The sequence below is a fragment of the Gopherus flavomarginatus genome, chromosome 6, assembly GCF_025201925.1.
Source record: "Gopherus flavomarginatus isolate rGopFla2 chromosome 6, rGopFla2.mat.asm, whole genome shotgun sequence".
NCBI lineage: Eukaryota > Metazoa > Chordata > Testudines > Testudinidae > Gopherus > Gopherus flavomarginatus.
Window position 1 is genome coordinate 21659818 of NC_066622.1, and position 21311 is coordinate 21681128.

Sequence of the window (21311 nt, forward strand, 5' to 3'; positions counted from 1 at the left end):
TTAAACAAAATATTTGGGGAAAAAATCATCTCCTCCTTTACTTACCCACCAGAGCTTTGGGTTCCCACTCAATGGATGAAACTCTTGCACAGACTGCCCACAACATTGCCGGCTGCAAAATGGCTCAACAACTTTTCGCTGGAAGAAAACCACCCACAGTGACCATCCCCTGGAAAGCAGCTTCAAGCAAAGAAAGAGAGTCTGAACCCTCTCCACACAAAAAGATGTCATTCTGATGCTCTGGTGATTGGTGCCATAGAAATACCTGGATAGAGAGAGATGCTATAGTGATATTCTTAATTATAGGTGAAGCTAGCGATATAGCTTGTAAAAGGGAGATTATTGAAAGCATAGGAGACTCTCTACTCTCAGTTCTGTTGCCCAGCATCACAGCAGCTGACAGCAGCAATTGCAGGGAAAGTCCTGCGCAGCCGTTGCAGCTCCGGGATGGAAGATGCCCAGTGTATATGGAACGTTAATTTAATTTGGCTGCCAAACTCTAATAAGTCTCTATTGAGCATGTGCAAACTGTGATTTTTCAGAGGCCAAATTTGGGCACTTTTTCATGGGAATATCAAAAGGCGCAACCCTAACACCAGGAAGACCCCCACCCCTGCCACGTTTCAAGTCCCTGATCCAAAGCCTGGAGGCACTAGAGCTTCTAAAACAATTTATTACAACCAATTCATTAACATATTTCCCCCTAAACTTGTTCTCAGAAATGGCTGAACCATTTTTGCTGAAATTTTCCAAAAATTTCAGCCTGAGGTAGACACTCAGCATGGAAAATTTCAGACCAAATGATTAAAGTTTGGCAGAGTTATAAGCAACTAAAGATGGATTCTTATAATGAGAAGTGCTGGAAAACTTCACCTATAGCTAGAGCTACCTGTGCCAACTATAATACGCATGGTGCCGAGGCACTATGGTGGGCATGTTAGAAAGGCAGCCAGATAGATGTTACTAACATGCACAGCAGTGTATGAAACTCAGGAAATGCATCGCCGCATATGGATTTAGATGTTAGTGATCTCATCCTCTCTTGCATAAACATGGATCTCTGAACTGAACTTTTAACCCTTCTGATAGCTTTTACTCTGTGATTTTTAGCTATACACATGCATTCTGCGAGGCCCCCTCAGATAGAGAGAGTATAATTTTAAAGCGTTTCATAATGCATAATAAAGGTTAAATGAATAGTGTCCTGATACTCAGTCTCAGCAAAGACAGCAGGACTGGAATAGCAGGGGGCTCGTAGGTTCAGAAGAGAGGTGCTTTGTGTGTGGAGGCAGAGACGGGGCGGCTCCAGGCTCCAGCACGCCAAGAGCGTGCTTGGGGCAGCAAGCAGCGGGGGGTGCTCTGCCAGTCGCCACGAGGGCAGCAGGCAGGCTGCCTTTGGCGGCTTGCCTGCGGAGGGTCTGCTGGTCCCACGGGTTCAGGGGACCTCCCGCCGAAGCCACGGGACCAGTGGACCCTCCACAGGCAAGCCGCCAAAGGCAGCCTGCCTGCCATGCATGGGGTGGCAAAATGCCTAGAGCCGCCCCTGGGCAGAGGGCACAGGAATGGAGTAGTAGGGATGCTGAGGCGGATTGGTAGAGCTGTTTAGGGCCTGGGGCTGGAACCGAAGGTAATGCACAGATAGGGATTGGGAAACACAGCAGAGATGGTGGTGCCCAGAAATGAATATGAAAGCATGCTGCAGTCTCCAGTTCACTGGCAGAGCTGTGCAACAGCTTGCAATTGGAAAATCAGGAGGTGGAGCAAGTCAAGAATATGGTGCATCACAATAGCTGCATAGGGGTACACACCCTGCCACACTGCAGCTGGCTTTAGCCATAGTCTTGGGCCTTCAGTTTTATGAGCAATAAATACACTTCACAATATAAAATCGAAAATAAATTAAGCAGTGAGAATTTCCAGCTGCTCTCTGGGTTAAATGGTTCTGCTGTCCTGAAGGGTCATGGTCTTGAACTGCCAGCCAAGCACCTCCCACATGCAAAACAACTGCCCCAAAGGAAGTGCTTTACCAAAGCAATGGCGATTCAGAAATCCACATGCCTTTATCAGGCTCAGGGACCCATTTTCACATTCTGCACGTTGTCAGTGAAAGCAAAAGAAAACCAGACATGAAAATGGAGCTCTGATCAGACATGCAGCAGAACTTCCTGCAGCCAACTCTGTGCATTAGCAGAGAGATGAGGCAATCCAAACAGAGAAAAGGGCCTGCAGTGGCAATTGTCATTATGCTTAGTAAAGGGAATACTTGATGCTGCATAGATAAAAACCAAAAAGGTTTTAATGACTCAGTATAAGAAGACTGGATTCAGAGAAGAGGCACTGTTGCCAGGCAACCTAATACCATAGAGACTGGAAGTTTATGGCTTGTTATGGCAAGACAGGTGCAGCCAAGTATGTAGTGAATCTTGAGAGATGTGAGAACCTGCCACTCAATGCCCTGCTGGTAGCTACGGATTAATTTTCACTATAGTTCCTTGCACAGCCAGCTCCAGCTTTTTTGCCGCACCAAATGGGGAAGATAAAGCCGTGATTAGCAGCACTTCGGCGGCAGCTCTACTGCACTGCTTCATTCTTCGGCGGCAACTCAGCGGCTGGTCCTTCCCTCCGAGCGGGACCGAGGGACCTGCTGCCGAATTGCCGCCGAAGACCCGGACGTGCCGCCCCTTTTCATTAGCCGCCCCAAGCACTTGCTTCCTTTTGTGACAGTTAGCAGCCCCCCCTAACAGCTAGTAGCCTTATAATAGCTGGCAACCATTAGGAGAAATTAAACGCCTCACGGACAGAGTAGTCTGAACTTTTAAACTGTCTTTCCTTATCAGTCTTGAGGCAGTTGAAGCTGGTCCAAAGCTGGTTTTTGCTAAGCAAATTGCAAAAGTGCAGGGTTTGCTAACCACCAATCAAATGCTAACACAACTAAAGCCTGTATGTAAGTGTATATAAAAAAATCTTGGTTTTTATATAAAGTTTTTTGTACCAAAGTACAAAACTCTCCTTTCTTCTGCAGAATAAAGCAACCTTTCCTTATCCCTGTCTGGCTGTCATCGGCTCTCAGCTAGGCGGACCCAACATTTTCGGTAACACTTTGCTGGTTCTGGAGCCAGCCCAGGTTCGTTGCTTAGAATAAGTCTCTCTTTCAAAAACCCTCTATCATAGGGCTAGTTATCATAACCTTGGCTCATAGTCTCTTAAACCACATTCTGATCACCTTCCTTCAAACACCAAGGCCCTGTCCATACCACTGCTGAATCTGTTGTAGAAGCAACTGTATGTAAACATAGCTGGGTTCTAGATAGATTTTCTTCTCAGAAGCATCCTATAACCATATTGGAAAATCACATTATACCTTACCTACTGTGATGAAGTGAGTATTTTTGGTAAGATTTTTTCTGAATCTTATGTGTGCCTCAGTTTCCTCTATACTTTGCACAGTTACCCAGTTGGGGAAAGGACTAAGTTTGGTCTCAGGCCAGGCTGAGGGCTTGGCAACACACACAGCAGCATCCCAACTGCATCTCTGCAGCACTGCAGTCAAGGTGTTGAAGGAAGAAGCCCTCTAATGGACACAGGGCTGTCTGCACTGGGGGTCAGGTCGGTATGACTGCATTGCTCAGAGGTGTGGATTTTTCACAGCCCTGAGCAATGCAGTTATACCAATGAACATTTGTAAGGCAGACCAGGTCTAAGAGACAGTTGTGTGCACATTGCCTAGCTGTCTCTGTAATCTGAATGGGTCATTAAAAAGGACCAGCCTTTGCTGAATTATATCAATGGAAAATCAAAGAAAACAATGGCAAACCCAAGCACCAGGACATTGACACCTTGCAAACAACAACCCCGACGGTGGAGGATGTCCCTGCCTCTCAGCAGGGAAGCTGAGCAGATACCTCCAGCTGGAGAACGAAGGACTGAGGTCTGAGGTGGAGGGATAAGAGCTGGCTTCTGGAAGAAGCTTGGGGCTTTCTCACCTGGGAACCGACTAAGGAAGGAAGTCAAAGAGAAAGACAGAGTGCCAGAAAAAGGAGTTCACTACAGCTTGCAAGTGGCTTGCTCTGGAATGACCAGAATGGCCTGTGATTTACCCTTCATGTCTCTGTTAACTTAAGGACTTCCTATGCTGTGTTCCAGTTGACTAACAACCCCTACCTACTATTCTGGAAACACTGTTTGAGTGTCCCTGCAAATACAGGGTGAAGAGCATTAACCTCTGAATAGTGTACAGGTCTCCACCAGTCTATCTCAGTTGGACTCACTGAACAGAGCTCAGGTGTGAAGCAAGAGTTCTGAAGCCCCAGAGGTTCAATCTTGGGATGCAGCATGGTTTATGCTGAAGGGAAAGTGAGACCCCTTGGGGGTCTGGAAAATCAAAGGGGTTCCTCCAAAACACTGTCCGAAGTTGGGGACATAGCACTGATCCTGTGGATCTCTGACACCTACTAAATGGACTAATCTATGGTCCTATCCTATAGTAATTCATTTGTTTGTTCCCTGACACGGGAGACTGTACTGGCTTGTAGAGTATACAGTACCAAACCATGTTTTAAACATGTTTCTGAACTGTGCTACAGCCCTGCTAAAGTCCAGTGCTATATCATGACTTGGGCACACAAGTAAAACAGTTTGATCCTGGCTACACTGCAAGATCAAACCATGTTTTAACTCTGTCAGGGATCATAGAGTTGTAATTGGGATCCACGACATAGTAGAATACATGGGAACTGGTGGAAATAATTGAACTTGTAATCCCCTTTTGCAGGAGCCCTGATTTAGCAGAACTCTTGGAGAGTAACAGACATAACATGGTTAGCTTAGCCCAGGGGTCGGCAACCTTTCACAAGTGCTGTGCCGAGTCTTCATTTATTCACTCTAATTTAAGGTTTCGCGTGCCAGTAATACATGTTAATGTTTTTAGAAGGACTCTAAGTCTGTAATATATAACAAAACTATTGTTGTATGTAAAGTAAATAAGGCTTTTAAATGTTTAAGAAGCTTCATTTAAAATTCAGTTAAAATGCAGAGCCCCCCAGACTGGTGGCCAGGACCTGGGCAGTGTGAGAGCCACTGAAAATCAGCTCGCGTGCTGCTTCGGCACCCGTGCCATAGGTTCCCTACCTCTGGCTTAGCCTAATGATGAGAACCAATCCTGCTTGTCAGTTCACTACTGTAGCATAATTAGCTGGTATGAAAAGGCTGATACTGTAAAGAAATAAAAGCTGACTGTGAAAATGAAAGACAAAACCAGGGTGAAACCTTTGATATTTTCTATTCCCTTCATTTATTACTTTAACAGTTTACTGGAGTGATTGGATCTCTGACTTGGGTAGTTTCTGGTAATTAATGGATGGTTGCATTGAGGGCTTGAGTTCTCAGGCAGGACTACATAAAACCTGTTGGCTTCAATGAAAAAAAAACAATTTGGGGTTGGGGGTGAATTTCAGTTCATCTGTTTTGCAGCTCTCAGTGTTGGGTTCACCCTGGCTCTCCACACTGAAATTTTACTTCAGATGTCTTCAAAGAGGGGGCAAAAGCTAGTGGACATTACCAGCCTTCTACAGTCTCCACATGGTGAGTTCTGGGCCACTCTCCCCTTCCCAAGATCTTTAGATAGAGGCAAACCCTGTTAAGCAGTTCTGGGCCAACTGAGTCACCTCAGGTCTCAGATGGTGGGTAGTGTAGGGCTACCTGGCATCCTTCAGAAGTCTTTTTGGTATTGGGAAGCACAGCAAGCCTGCTTGCCAGCTTCTCGGATGACAACTGGTGGGAAGAGAGGACCATCTAGCTCCTCCTCAAAGACATTTGTTGGGGGAGTAAAGGCCCACTCCCTCCTAAAGATGGCTATAGGTTAAGGGAGAGAGGTATGAAGTTTGTTGGGAGGCACAACCCAGTCCCAGGTTCACATGAAATGTTCTTGAGGTCAGTGCACATTAGTGGGAGCGTAGCTCTGGTAATGAAACCAGAAAAGTTGGATTTTGGCATCAAAGTTTTCCATAACCCTACTCCCTGGTTCTCAGCCTACCTAGGAAATGCTATCCCCTTTGGCTATCATTGCTCATTGAATATTCACTTTGGTGCTAATGAGTATCAACGATGGAGTATTAATACAAGATTACAGAGAGTAAACAGATAACAATATAGCTTGAAAAAAATACCACATTACAAAATGTGATCTGCAGGACTAAACAAGTGGTCTTATTATGGTGTTAGCCACTCCTGGAAATGCCTTCATAAGGCAAGAGGGTGTCGCATTGCTGCAGGAGGCTGAGACTGCTTGTGCACACTGTGGGGCAAAGTTTGACGCATCCTTTCTTTTTGTTTGGGGAATCGGACACTCAGTAACCTGTCTTCCAGTGGGCTGCTTACAGGCGGGGTTGAGGATATTGAAGGAGTCTCAGCATTCACCAAGATGTACCTCCTTAAAAGAAAAACAGAAGACAGAGTCATCTCCAAGTGATTGATATTAAGGTAAAGGTATACGTCAATCTTTCTAAATGCTAATACTGTAGGTACTATGCTTGGAGGAGGTGGGCACTCTGTATTCATTTATTCATGCTCTATGATCATCCAGTTGTGGAAAGGGCAGTTGTTGTCAACTATATGGAGCTAAGTTAAAAGGGGCTGTTAGGAAACGCAAGCAGGAAATGAGATGATGACTATAGAGGTAAGATACCTCTGAGGAAAATGCCTCAAGGATCATTAAGAAAACAATGGCTGGGCTGTTAATTAGGGAAGGGCCGGCCTCCTAGGGCTGGCAGACTAAGGCCAGAAGGAGACAAAACAGTTAAAAAGTCCCTCTTTGAAGAGAAAGGGGAACCAGTTGTCAGAGGAAGAGGCTGACACAAAGAGAGGCTCTGTGGAGGAAGTCTGAAGAAGGTAGGCCTACCTGGCTCACATCAGGGGGGAAAGTAAGCATTAGATACATAGGTTTCCCTGTTCTTCTATGCTGTGTGGTTTTCCTACTGTTAAGAATAAATGATATTTTATTTTGAAGAGGCTGACTGGTCACAGGATGCCACTGCTCACAGAAGTGCAGATACTGAAACTAACTCTGGCCTGTGAGGGTAATCATAGTTAGCACACAGAGGTCTGCAACTGAGGTCCTGGTGTAAGAAAGGGAGCATCACGGGGTTTCACCCCACAAAAACTGACAGCTTGAGGCTCATCTGGTGGGAACTTGTGGAGGTGCATTCAGAGAGATGTAGCTAGCCCTGTAATCATCAGGGCTGGCTCCAGGGTTTTTGCCGCCCCAAGCGGTGGGGGAAAAAAAAAAGCTATGATCGCAATTGGTGGCAATTTAGTGGTAGCTCCACCTCCGCTTTCTTCTTCAGTGGCACTTCAGCGGCAGGTCCTTCCCTCCGAGAGGGACTGAGGGACCCACCACCGAAGAGCCCGACATGATGCCCCTTCCCCTTGGCCGTCCCAAGCACCTGTTTGCTGAGCTAGTGCTTGGAGCCGGCCCTGGTAACCATGACATTCTGCATGCTCTTCAAGGGCTCTTGAATAAGCCAGGCAGTCATATCAGAATTATATTAATAGCTTGACAACAGTTATCAAACAACAGCTTCCTTTACTACACCAGAGTGAGCTTCTCAAATATCTCTGGAGGATCCAGCCACAAAGCAGACTCTCTCCTTTTAGGCAACCTTCTGCATCCCTGCTTTGCAAACAGCCACAACAAAGTGTTGAGCAGGAGGAGACACCAACCTGGTGTCTATACAACACACACATTCTGAAAATATCTTGATCAGAGTTGTCTTTGTTGGGCACCTCTCAGCCACCTTTGTTCTGTGCCCACTGCATCATTCATAAGTGCAGGCAGCTACCACCTGTACATCCAACAGTCTGGGCTGCTATCTACTTATCCTAAAGGCCTGTTCTCTGCTCTGAGAGTCAGTGTTCAAAGGGGTGGGATTTCCAGACTTGGGCTCTGCATTGTCTCTGCTCCAGGATTGGTCCTGCTTTGAGCAGAGGGTTGGACTCCTGAGGTTCCTTCCAACCCTGATATTCTGTGATTCTATTATATGTATAGTGCTGGCTGAAATAACCTATTCTCACTTCATAACACTTGGTAACTTGGCAGATAATTCCCTGGATTGCTTTGTAAACACCTGTCATTTCTGCTCAGAAGTGCAGCTTTCTGTGCTGCTGTTATTACACCTTAGATAAAATTGTGAATTTGACCCAAACAAATTCCATTTTTTTTGCTGAGAAATCTGACTCTTACTTTTGAAATAAAATAAAATAAAATTCAGGGTGACCATGAGAAGAGGAGGTTACTCACCTTGTGCAGTAACTGACGTTCTTCAAGATGAGTGTCCCTGTGGGTGCTCCACTCTAGGTGTCGGTGCGCCCCTGCGCCTTTGATCGGAGATTTTTTGCAGCAGTACTCGTAGTGGCCACGCATCCTTAGAACCTGTCACTCACTCTGAGTATGTCACTAGTGAGCATGCGCGGCCGGTACCCTCAGTTCCTTCTCTACAACGGAGGCTACCCCAACTCCGAAGTAGAGGGGAGGAGGGTGGGTAGTGGAGCACCCACAGGGACACTCATCTCGAAGAACGTCAGTTACTGCACAAGGTGAGTAACCTCCTCTTCTTCTTTGAGAGATGTCCCTGTGGGTGCTCCACTCTAGGTGACTTCAAAGCAGTGCATCTCAAGGAGGTAGGGACTTCGGATCTGGCAGGAATGCCGTAGAAAATACTGCCCTGCCTAATCTAGTGTCAGAGAGAGGGCCTTGAGTAAGGGCACAGTGAGTAATGAATGTATGATGGGAGGACCAGGTGGCGGCCCTACAAATGTCAGACAAGGGTACTTTGCGTAGGAAGGCTACTGAGGTAGATACAGATCTAGTGGAGTGTGTCCTGATCAATACTGGAGGTGTAATGTTCTTTATCTGATAACAGAGGCGTATGCAATCAGAGATCCATTTCAAAAGCCTCTGGGTAGAGATAGCCAAGCCGTTGGAACGGTCCGCGATGGAGACAAAGAGTCTAGGAGAGTTTCTGAAGGGTTTAGTTCTGTCCGGATAAAAGGATAAGACCCTACGCACATCAAGTGTGTGCACGGTGGCCTTGAAGGAGTTTGCATGTGGTTTCGGGAAGAAAATTGGTAGGTGTATTGGTTCACTGAAGTGAAATGAAGTATGAACTTTTGGAAGGAATTTCGGGTGTAAATGTAGAGTAAATTTGTCCTTGAAGAACAGCGTATATGGTGGATCTGCCATAAGGGCTGCTATCTCGCCTGCCCGTCTGGCGGAGGTAACGGCCACCAAAAAGGCTGTTTTCATCGAGAGGTGCAAAAGGGAGCAGGTGGCTAAGGGCTCAAAGGGTTGATGAGTTAAACAGGACAATATTAGGTGAAGGTCCCATGGAGGGTAGGTGGCTTAATGTCTGGATTTTGGGTTTGGAGTCCCTTCAGGAAACGTTTGGTGATGGGATGAGTGAAAACTGAGGTATTGTCAACTGTGCTATGAAAGGTTGTGATGGCAGCTAAGTGGATTCTAATAGAGCTGAATGATAGGCCGATTGCTTAATGTCCAATAGATAATCAAGTATGCAGGGGAGAGGTGCAGAGGTAGGAGACAGTTGTTTGGTTAAGCACCATTTTGTGAATCTTTTCCATTTCCGGAGGTAGGTGGTACGGGTGGATTGCGTTCTGCTGTGTAGAAGTACCCTCTGTACTTGGTCGGAACAGTCTAGTTCTCGTTGGGAGAACCATGCAGGTACCAAGCTTTGAGGTGAAGCATGGAGAGATTGGGGTGGAGAAGTTGGCCATGCTGAAGTGATAAGAGGTTGGGGATGAGAGGTAGGGAGACCGGTGGTTGAATTGACATTCTGGTGAGGAATGGGAACCATGGTTGTCTTGGCCATGAGGGTGCGATCAAGATTATCCTGGCACGATCCGTTCGTATCTTCGTGAGTACCCTGTTGAGCAATGGTATTGGGGGAAAAGCATAAATGAGGGGCCGGTGCCAGGAGATCATGAATGCGTCCCCTAGGGAATGTTTGCCCAGTCCCACCCTGGAACAGAAGTTGAGGCATTTCGTGTTTTCTGGGGTTGCGAAGAGATCTATGGTTGGGTAGCCCCAAATGTGAAATATGTTGAGAATGACTCTGTTGTCTATCTCCCATTCGTGTTCCGAAGGAAAACGTCTGCTTAGCTTGTCGGCAGTGGTGTTCAGCACACCAGGGATGTAGGCAGCTATCTGGATGCGGTTCGCAAGGCACCAGTTCCAGAGTTTCATGGCCTCTGAACAAAGAGAGTGGGAACGAGCCCCCTCTGTCTGTTGATGTAGAACATGCAGGCAATGTTGTCTGTCATTATGCGTACATGCTGATTCTTGATTAGTGGGAGGAAGCAACAACAAGCATTCCGGATAGCTCAAAGTTCTAGAACGTTTATGTGTAAGGAGGTTTCGGAGTGAGACCATAGCCCGTGGGCTGTTCGGTGAGAGATATGGGCTCCCCAGCCGGTGAGGGATGCATCGGTCATCATCATCACAGTTGGTGGAGTCTGGAGGAAGGGAACTCCAGAACAGAGGTTGTTGGGGACTGTCCACCATGTGAAAGAGTCCTTGACGTGGTAAGGTATGGTTAACTGCTTGTTTATTGAGTGCACGTTCGCTTTGTAAACCATGGCCAGCCAAGCTTGGAAGCATCTCATGTGGAGACGTGCATTCTGGACCATGAAAGTGCACGACGACATGTGCCCCAGTAGTTGGAGGCAGTCTCGGGCAGCTACTCGAGGGCTGCTGTTAAGCCTTGTAGCCAGCAGTTTTATGGTATTGAATCAGTTGGGTGGGAGGGATGCCCGTCCGGTTCTGGAGTCGAGGGTCGCTCCTATAAAGTCCAGGCGTTGGGTAGGACTTAATGTGGATTTGTTTTCGTTTATTCGCAGGCCCAGGGATTGAAAGCACTCGATGGTGATCTTTGTGAATTGGAGGGCCTCGGTGTATGTGGAGGCCTTGAGGAGGCAATCGTCTAGGTAAGGAAATATTATAACCCCTTGTTTCCTGAGGTAGGCCGTGACTACCGCTAGGAGCTTGGAGAAAACTCGAGGGGCTCCAGAAAGGCCAAATGGTAGGACTCTGTATTGGTAATGCGTCGAGCCAAGGGTAAAATGAAGAAAACATCTGTGGGCTGGGTGGATAGTGATGTGAAAATAAGCATCTTGTAGGTCGAGGGCTGAAAACCAGTCGCCCTGCTCCAGGGCTGGAATTATGAGGTGAGAGTAACCATCTTGAACTTTTGCTTCTTGATGAATTTGTTGAGCCTCCTGAGGTCGAGGATCGGTCGCCATCCTCCAGTTTTCTTCTGTGTTAGGAAATAAGGGGAGTAGAATCATTTCCCCTTGTGGCATTCGGGCATGAGTTTGATAGCACCCAGGTGAAGGAGATGTTGTACTTCTTGCTGGAGGTGTGGCTCGTGAAAGGTGTCCCTGAAGAGGGACGGGGAGGGTGGGTGGGTAGGAGGTAAAGAGAGGAAAGGGATGGAATACCCCATTGTGATGACCTCTAGAACCCACTTGTCGGTGGTAATATTCTGCCATTGGTATAAAAATGGCTGTAGACTGTGTCGAAAGATAGTTGTGGGGAGTGCATACGCTGGAGTTGGGGTGACGTTTACGAGACCCTCGATACAAAGATTCAAATTTGCTTATTATTTTGAGGAAGTTGGGGCATCCCGGAGGAATTGGGGCGACGCTGCTGGTATCTTGGCCTCTGGCGTTGGTGTTGTTGTTGTTGATCCTCAGATCTCGGGAAATGCTGAGTATATGAAGGGGTAGCACGGGTGGTGGTAAGGTTGATATCTGTACTGTCGCCTTCTGTTTGTAGAGGTTTGGATACTTAAGGACCAAAGAGTTGCCCTTGAGTCCTTCATGGAGTGAAGCACCTCATTAGTGGTGGAAGCAAAGAGTTTGTCACTATCAAAAAGGAAGATCCTCTATGGTGCTCTGAACCTCTCGAGGAAAGAGAAAAGATGAAAGCCATGATCCTCGGCGCATGACCACCGCCATAGCGGTGGATCTTGCCGCAGTATTGGCTGAATCCAGAGCTGCTTGGAGAGCCGTGTGGGATATGCTTTGGCCCTCGGAGACTAAACTTGTAAACTGTTGTTTCTTGTTGTCTGGGATGTGTTCAATAAAGTCCATGAACTTGTTGTAGTTTCTATGGTCATACTTTGCTAGAATTGCGGTATAGTTGGCAATTCGAAATTGTAATGTTGAAGAGGCATACACCTTACGACCCAGCAGATCTAGGCGATTGCCTTCTTTGTTGGCCGGGGTATGGCGGAAATACTGTTGTTTGGCTGCGTCCACTACCAATGAGTTTGGTGCAGGATGTGAGAAAAGGAATTCAGAGCCCTTGGAGGGAATGAAGTATTTATGGTCTGCTTGTTTTCAGGTAGGCTGGCTTGTGGCTGGAGTCTGCCAGATGGATTTAGCAGGTTCCAAAAGGGCTGGATTAATTGGTAATGCCAGTCTGGATGACGAAGATGGTTGCAGGATGTCTGTTAGCTCATGTTGTTGGTCAGGTACTTCCTCCAGATTGATTCTAAGCTCACTGGCAACCCTTTTGAAGAGATCTTGGAATCTTGAAAAATCGTCTGATGGTGGGAGAGGGGAAGGAAGTAACGCCTCCTCAGGTATTGGACCAGTCGATACGTCAGGTAATACTGGATCAGGAGGTGGAATTAATTGATCCTGAGTATGGGAGGATGCCACCAAGTGAGTCATAGGATTCGGACGTTCGCGTCTAGTCTGAGTAGAGTAGAGTACATGCTGCCAAGGGAAAGACGGCCACGGAGTCCAATACTGCCATGGTGATGGAAAAGGCATAGGTGGTGCCATCCAGGGGTTAACACACCAGGAGGCGGGATCTTGAGGGTGGTTTGGGACAATTTTCCTGTGTCCGTGTGTGACAGGACTCTGAGGGTAGAATTGCGATTGTCCTGGAACATCACCCTGTAGTTCAGACTCCTCCTCACTGGAGGAAGGCTGCTCAGACCCTGAATCATTTGTCAGGGAGAAGGCATCCCCAAGAAAAGGTGATTGCAGTGTAGGAGACACTAGGAGGTCACTTGAGTGGGTAAACTGCAGCACTGGGGCAGCCAGAGGCGAAGGCTGATATAACTCCTGCGAGGGAACCCGGGCTAACACCGGAGTTCTTAATCTTGGCTCCGTGCCAGGTAGCGATAGTAATGCCGGTGCCGCAGGCAGTGCCGTGCTATTAATAGCAGGCTGCGGTGCATCAGCAGGTGCCTGAGTTGTCGGTGCCGCATTCATCGCGGTGCCGATAGGTGCCATAATTGAGGCAGGCAACTGAAAGCCTGTCGCCTTGGCACCAGAGCCTCGCGCTGCCGCTGAAAGCACAGGCGGGTTTAGCGCAGTACCGGAGGAGCCCGGCTCGTCAAACGTACTCAGGCGGGGAAACACCGGTAAGGAGACCGTGGATCGGACAGGGGAGGGTTTGTCAGTAAAGTTTTGTGTAGCTTTTGGGTGCTCCCGTTTAGTTGTTTTCTTCAGCTTTTTTGAAGAGTTAGAGCTGAGTCTGAGATAGGAGGCAGAGTCCGCGCCGGGGTCTGAGGCGGACTGCAGGGATTTTTGAAGCAAGATAAGTTTTAGCTTCAATGGTCTATCCTTCCTTGCTCTGGAACTTAACTTAGCGCAGTGAGTGCATTTTTGGGGAATATGAGTCTCCCCCAAGCATTTTATACACTGGGGGTGACCATCTGAGAGAGGGATAGCGTCCTTAGAGGAAGAGCAGCACTTGAAGCCTGTGGAGCCAGGCATATTTGAAGCGGCTGAGAGAAATTTTTTTTTTTTTAAAAATAGAATGAAGAAAGGTAGGTAACACTAACTAACAACTAACTAACAGGAAAAAAAACTGTCTAACTATAATATTTTGAGATGGGAAACAAAATCTGAAGGAGTCTGCTGAGCTCCGTCTCAAGCCGGGGGCAGTAGAGAAGGAACTGAGGGTACCGGCTGCGCATCCTCACTAGTGACATACTCAGAGTGAGTGACAGGTTCTAAGCATGCGTGGCCGCTACGAGTACTGCTGCAAAAAATCTCCGATCAAAGGCGCAGGGGTGCACCGACACCTAGACTGGAGCACCCACAGGGACATCTCTCGAAGAAGAACTGTTTTACTATTTTACACATTTATGAAATGCAATATTTGCCTTTCCTGGATTTTTGCCAGCAGTGAGACTGCTGTACGCATCTTTACCGAGGAAATGATGGGATCAGATGGTAGCCAGTGAGTGAAGCATGATGGGATTAGGAAAAGCCTGGGGGAACCGGAGTGATTATTCTTCATGGGTTGGCAGACATAGAGGGCTTCTCTACTTACCCTTTGCTAGGGATTGATTTTGTTGGTTGCAGATTTCTCTCCGTCAGGAGGCTGCTTGCTTTGCCTTCTTTAAACAAGTCCAGCATCGTCCTTGGGTAACACAGTTTTGCCTCCAAGTCATGGGTGGTCACAGGTCCCCAAGCTAGTCTATATCACATTAGATTAATTTAAAATAATAGGGGCAAAAGAAGATTAAAAACAAGAGCAAAACACGAGTTAAGAAGCATACTTAAGAACCAAAAAATACAGGGTCCAGCTAGAAATCTCAATTCAGGGGAGGCCATCGATCCCCTAAGAAACCGATCTCTAATGGAAAACTGTTGACTTAGGATTTAAACTTCTCCCAAAATCAGAGTCAGTGGCTGCTTGATATTGTGCAGCGACACTGCTCTGGCCTGGAAGTGCCATTGGAAGATGAAGCCTCTGCTTCCAGCCCAGGGCTGGAACACAACATTCGGAATCAATGCAAATATCTGAGTGAGATTGGGTAGCTCCCTCCTGCCCCCAAACTGAAAATTCCTTGTAGTTTCCATGGGTTTCCTGGAACAGAACCTCTTTTGATCATAGGGCTACACATACTGTTCAGTGCTTCTGTCTGCAAGGGTGAAAAACATGATCATTTGATTTAACCAAGGTGTGGCATCAGACACAGGTAAGAAACTGCAATATGAAACAGTCCTCACAGTCTCATGTTACATGAGGACTAGATTTTGACCCTCAATCCAGATATACACTTGAGTTCAGGATTCTTGAATCCCCTCCTCCACCGGCATAACCCTCTGTGCATTGGAATATTGTCCTTGATCTCAGGGAGTGCAAGGGGAGGCAGGAGAGGAAGAAAAATGGCAATGAATGGGCATCTTCCTGCTCTGGCAGAGAGGAATGTAAACATTGTCCCTAATTTGCACACGGAGCAGCTGATGCACAGAGGTGAAGTGACTTGCCTATGACCACATGGTGAGTCACTGGTAGACCAAGGAACAGAACCCAGGCATCCTGATTCCCAGCCCCTCTTTGGCAGCTAGCCCATGTTCCTTCCCCTTCCTGTAGAAAAAAAAACCAAAAAACTCCCAGTGAAACTTTTGTGCCATAAAAGGGAGTTCTCTGCAAGAGCTCCTGGATCACTTGTCAAACTTGGCAATATCTCCTACAACCAGCAAGAGGCGAAAAGTGCTGCAGAGGCAGCAAGCTTGGCTCTTGCACAGTGTTGCGAAAGAGTGTTTCATGACGCACCGTGGTTACTCCTTTCTTGATCAAAGTGCAATGTTGCTCAGTTCTAAAGGGATTCCTGCCCACTTCCCCTCAGTGGGGAGGCTGCCTGTTGGAGGCTTGAGTGTGGGGAGAGGGTGTCATAGTATCTTTCCCAATTCTGAACCTTAGCGTCCAAAATATGGGTACTAGCATGAATTCCCCTAAGCTTAATTACCTGCTTAGATCTGATAAGCTGCCACCAATCAGGAATTCGAGTGCCTGATACACTCTGGTTCCCCCAAAACCTTCCCTGGGGACCCCCAAGACCCAGACCCCCTGGATCTTAACACAAGGAAAGTAAACCCCTTTCCTCACCGTTGCCTTTGTCAGCCTTCCCCTCCCTGGGTTACCCTGGAAGATTACTGTGATTCAAATCCCTTGAATCACAACACAGAGAAATTAGGTCTCCTGGAGAGAAAGAATCTAAAACAAAGGGATTCCACCCTTCCCCTCCCTTCTCCTTCCCTGTTAAGTACAGACTCAATTCCCTTGAGCCTCAACAAGGGGAAAAAAATCATACAGGTCTTAAAAGCAAAACGTTTAATAAAAAGAAAGAAAAAAGTAAAAGGTCTATCTCTGCAATTTAGATGGTAAAAAGTTACAGGGTCTGTCAGCTTAAGCAATTGGAGAAACAGCCTCCTCCAATAGAAATACAATTTAAAATACTTCCAGCCAAATACACCTTTGCAAATAAAGGAAAACAAATAAAAAGACTATACCGCCTTTCTACCTTTATACTTACAAAATTGGAATAGAAGATTAGAGAGCCTGTAGATACATGTGGTCACTCTCAGAGCCCAGAGAGAACAAAGCAAAACCCAAAAAACACAAAGGCTTCCCTCCACCAAGATTTGAAAGTATCTTGTCTCCTGATTGGTCCCCTGGTCATGTGTTTGGTTCCCTGTTTGAAAACCCTTTACAGGTAAAAGAGACATTAACCCTTAACTATCTGTTTATGACAGAGGGTTTAAAGGAATCACTCATAAAAACAGAGACTTTACTGGAAGAGGGAAATGCAGAGGGGGAAAAAAAATAGTCCTCCAGTGCTTGCACTGTCCCATTCAAACCCTTGGCTTGCATCCAGAACCCATTTCATTGGTCTTCTGAAAAACAAAAAAATCACTGACTGCTGAGAGAATGGTGCTGCTGCTCCCCACATGTTCAAATCAATCTACTACAAAGCTAATGAGACTCAGAAAAGGCTTTTACGTTTAACATTCAGCCTGTGAAGCATTAATGTTTCCCACTGAGTAGTTCACTTGCAAAGGAAGAGTGAGCTGGCTCAGAACCCGGATTTCTCAGCGTGTACTGAATGTTCTGTATACCTGTAAGGAAACTCCCTGGAAAAGTTGATGGGGCCCTCCTGCATCACAGTGCACGGATGGGAAAGGACATGGGACTTCTTGTGAGGCTGTATCCAAGCAGCAAACTCTGTTTCAAAGAGGTTTTCAGAAATCTGCGAATTCTGATCTTGAGAACGGGAAGAGAAAGATAGAAGGCTCTTAATGTATTTTTATATACAGAAATGAACTCAGACAGATATCTAAACTACCGCATCTCACTTGCATGGGTCTGTATGCCTGGGAGTGAGAGAGATACTATACTCCAAGCATTTGGGGAAACTTTAAATCACTCAGCATTTTATTGCATTCTTTTCACTTAACATCTTTTTTATTTAGTTTATTAAGCCCCTCTGGGGCACTCTATACCCTTATGTATAAAAAGGCTCATTGCGTTTATTAAAAACATGCCGTGTTTTACATAGAGGGCCAGATTCCGAGGTGATGCATAAAGGAACATACATTACATGTTAGGAAAAAGGTTTAATTGAATTTAAGGAAGCTCAGGTTGGTGTCACATTCCAAGAGGCAGGAAGACAGGAGTGTAATAGGAGAAGCGTCTTCCAGAGGGTGTAATAAAGTAGAGAATTAAAATAAACTATCCTGTATTTTAACTTACAGCTTCTTCTGGCTCCTTGCTATTTACATTAAGCCAATTTAGACTTCTCTGTACTCACTTCCTGATACGTAATTAGGGTCACCACATGTCCTGATTTTATAGGGACAGTCCCGATTTTTGGGTCTTTTTCTTATATAGGCTCCTATTACTCCCCACCCCCATCCCGATTTTTCTCATTTGCTGTTTGGTCACCCTATATGTAACCTAACTACCTATTCTAGTCTCTCTCTAGTCTGTTCCATATAGATTCTCAGGCAAAGCACATCACCAGGTATCTGAGCTCCCATCCACAGTAAAGGATAAATCTTACACAGCATCTCTGAATTTGGCCTATTCTTTTGGGAGAATCACTGCAGCAACACAGTATCTATGGGAGTATGGATTACATGATTTTGGCAGTGTATTCTTGTATTCAAACACACATCCCTAACCTAAACACCTGCCTCGATGGCTCTGTTCTCCATACTTTAATACTATCTTATTTAAGGAAGAGTGTGAAGCTTGTTTGATAAATCTTCCTTTTCTGGCATTTATAAACTGAATTATTTGTAGATTGAAACTATTTCCTTTAAATTTGCAAACAGCAATAGGCTGAACTAAAGGAAATTGTGGGACAGTGGTATTCTGTCTTCTATGAAATAAGTCCACTTACCTGCCTGTTAGGCTAAGAGAGAATTTAAAGTGGAGGATCTTACAGTGAAAGACACATTGAATTCTCTCTCACACAGGTCTTGCCTGCAGTAGAAATGCTGTTACCCGTTCAGGGCTGCTGGAATAATTTTTATAGTGGGGATGCTGAGAGTCATTGAACCAAACTGTAATGGATATATATGGAAACCACTTCAAGCCAGGGCGTGCGGCAGCACCCCCAGCACCCATAGTTCCAGCATCTATGTACCCATTATTCCCAAAAGATGCTAGCACAAATAGACAAGATCTCGTGTAGGCTGACTCAGGTGTTTTTATCACAGTGTCCTGTAACCTTGCCCAGAGCACTGCCACTTGGGAATTGTCAGGAAGGACATTTCTAGTAGAGATGCTGCCATGGGCACTTTACATTAGTTTAGGTTAAGGAAAATATTATTTTGCACTGAAAGAATGTGCTTTTCTCTTTGCCAATCATCACTGAATATGAGAGGTAAAACCAACAACCTAAAGAGCTACACACCAAGTCTAAAATGTGCCCCCAAATCCAAACAAACCTACACTGCTTCAGCCAAGCTTTTATTTGCCCACGTGAAAGAGCTGCCACCCCCCACAGCACTGATGGTTTGGCCAAAGGGCCTTCTCACACTGATGGACCAAAGTAATGGTTACAGCTAATCCATCTAAAGGGCCTATTCAATACATGGCAGCCAATCAGTCAAGAGCCTGAGAAATGACATCAGAAGATAGATACTTGAGTCACAATCAGAATTAAATCTTCAGTACAGGGTATATTTTTTCCTCTTGATGTCATTAGGCTGCTGATTGGTTGGCCTGCTTTCAACAGTCTTTCGCTATAGAACTGTTCGGATTGGTTATTAAGGATTACTCTCAGCTGGCTTTAGACCCAAGAAGGGATTTATAGAATCTAATATTAGTGGTATGTATTTAAAGATGGATTTCTGTAAAATCTCAGTACACACTTTTAATTTTTCTAATTAATTATATCCCCTGTGGTGCTGTGGCTAGAGCTGAGTGAATGATTCCTTGGGAATAATTTACTTGATACATGTAACTTCTTTTTCTGCTTGAGAACAATTTACAAGCAGACCATGATTCCCTCAGATTTGTTTTTAACTTAAATTTACTGCACAACGTTTGTTTGTTTTTTCTCTATGGACTGATCAAAAGAGTTCGCTGCAAGTATTGGCTACTCAATATTCCACTGAGCCATAATTGGTCACAAAAGTTCCATAGTCACAGACGTCCCATTGCTTTGTTTCTGTTCCTTCATTATAACTCCTATATGCAAAAGAAAGAGTGAGGAAGCCACTGGAGCTTTGGAGTAGATAAATAGGATCAGGGAATTTTTTTAAACATTTAACCTTTCCCTTCCGGATCAGCCAGACCTTGCCCAAGGCATCATTCCCAGAAAAAACAGGCTACTGTTAATTTATTGAATGAATTCTGAAGTGACATAATTTTTTTTTCTTATCACATTCACACAAAGTCATTGAGTCTGTGATTCTAGCTGTGAAGGAGGCAGTTAGCTGACAGTATGGCTCATGTGCCAGAAATCTGGCCATGAGTTTGGGGAACATTAACTGTTGTGTCAAGCAGTAAGACATCCAAAATAAAATATACTAGGGATATTGCATGTATTGATTTGTAATTTTCACCACAGCTGTTTACCCAGACTAACCACAGATGCTTGCACTGCACTACTTGCAAAGGGTGAAGTCAGATCTTTTAATTATCTCTGCATCAGGGCTATGGTGAAGGGTTTTGCCAGTTTAAAACAATCTGCAATTATTTTAGTGTGAAATTCACTTTCTTTGACTATTCATGCAAATAATACTCAATCGTGTATGTGCTCACAGAATCACAGAATTGTAGGGCTGGAGGGATCTTGAGAAATCATCAAGTCCAGCTGCTTGTACTGCAGTGGGACTAAGTAAATCCAGACCATCCTTGACTGGTGTTTGTCCAATCTGTTTTTAAAAACCTTCAATGATGGGGATTCCACAATCTCCTTTGGAAGTCTGTTCCAGATCCTAACTACAGTTAAAAAGTGTTTCCTAATATCTACCTATATCGCCTTTGCTTCAGATTAAGCCCATAACTTTTTGTCATACCTTCACTGGGCATGAAGAACAATTGATCACTATCCTTTATAACAGTCCTTACAATATTTGAAGACTTATCAGGTCCCCACTTCAGTCTTCTTTTCTCAAGACTAAGCATCCCCAGGTTTTTTTAACCTTTCCTCACAGGTCAGGTTTTCTAAACATTTTATCATTTTTGTTGCTCTTCTCTGGACTCTCCAGTTTGTCCACATCTTTGCTGAAATATGGCACTCAGAACTGGACACAGTACTCCATCTGAGGCCTTACCAGTCCTGAGTAGAGTGGGACAATTACCCATGTCTTACATATGACACCTCTGTTAATACAGGGTTAATGGAAAGCAAAGACAAAAAGGGCAGAGGTAAAGGCAAAGGTGACGTGAATTTTTTTTAAAGTATGAGCATATACACAGAAAACAAAAGCACAGTGCGACTGCTTGAGAACCAGAAAATGAGACTGATTAGAAATGAGAATGAAATAAACCAACTAACTAACTTGGCTACACTCGAAATTTCAAGGTACTACGTGTGAGTGTGGTCGCAGCGCCACGTACTCCACCTCCTCATGGAGATTAGCTTGCAGTGCTGGGAGCCATGCTCCCAGCGCTGCAGCACTGTTTACACTGGCACTTTACAGCGCTGTATCTTGCAGCGCTCAGGAGGGTGTTTTTTTCACACCCCCGAGCGAGAAAGTTGCAGTGCTGTAAAGCGCCAGTGTAGCCAAGGCCTAGTTTCAAACTGAACTGAATGCAAAGAAGTAAACAGCATAAATGGTGCAAAGTAAATTTGATTTTTAAAATTCCTTCCATTTTAATAATCTAAGATGTTGCTATATAACACAAGAAAGGAATTCAAATAAGTGAGTTTTAGGTTGACCAGGTCCCTTTAATTATATTACATTCTGACACAGCACAAAGGGAGTCTCTGAGCCAAAACATCTGGTGTTGAAAGTCTGACTGTTCTTTC

General features: G+C 45.4%; 1 protein-coding gene across 1 annotated transcript in view; it reads right to left on the minus strand.

The window, feature by feature from the left end:
- The window catches only part of LOC127053795 (uncharacterized), a 93505-nt gene continuing 72194 nt past the window's right edge, over positions 1 to 21311 (minus strand). Inside the window, exons 31-34 of the mRNA XM_050959079.1 lie at positions 16942 to 17086; positions 14366 to 14512; positions 6353 to 6427; positions 1 to 265 (exon numbers count right to left, since the gene is read on the minus strand). Coding sequence (XP_050815036.1) covers positions 1 to 265; positions 6353 to 6427; positions 14366 to 14512; positions 16942 to 17086 — 632 coding nt within the window. The remainder of the gene's footprint in view (positions 266 to 6352; positions 6428 to 14365; positions 14513 to 16941; positions 17087 to 21311) is intronic.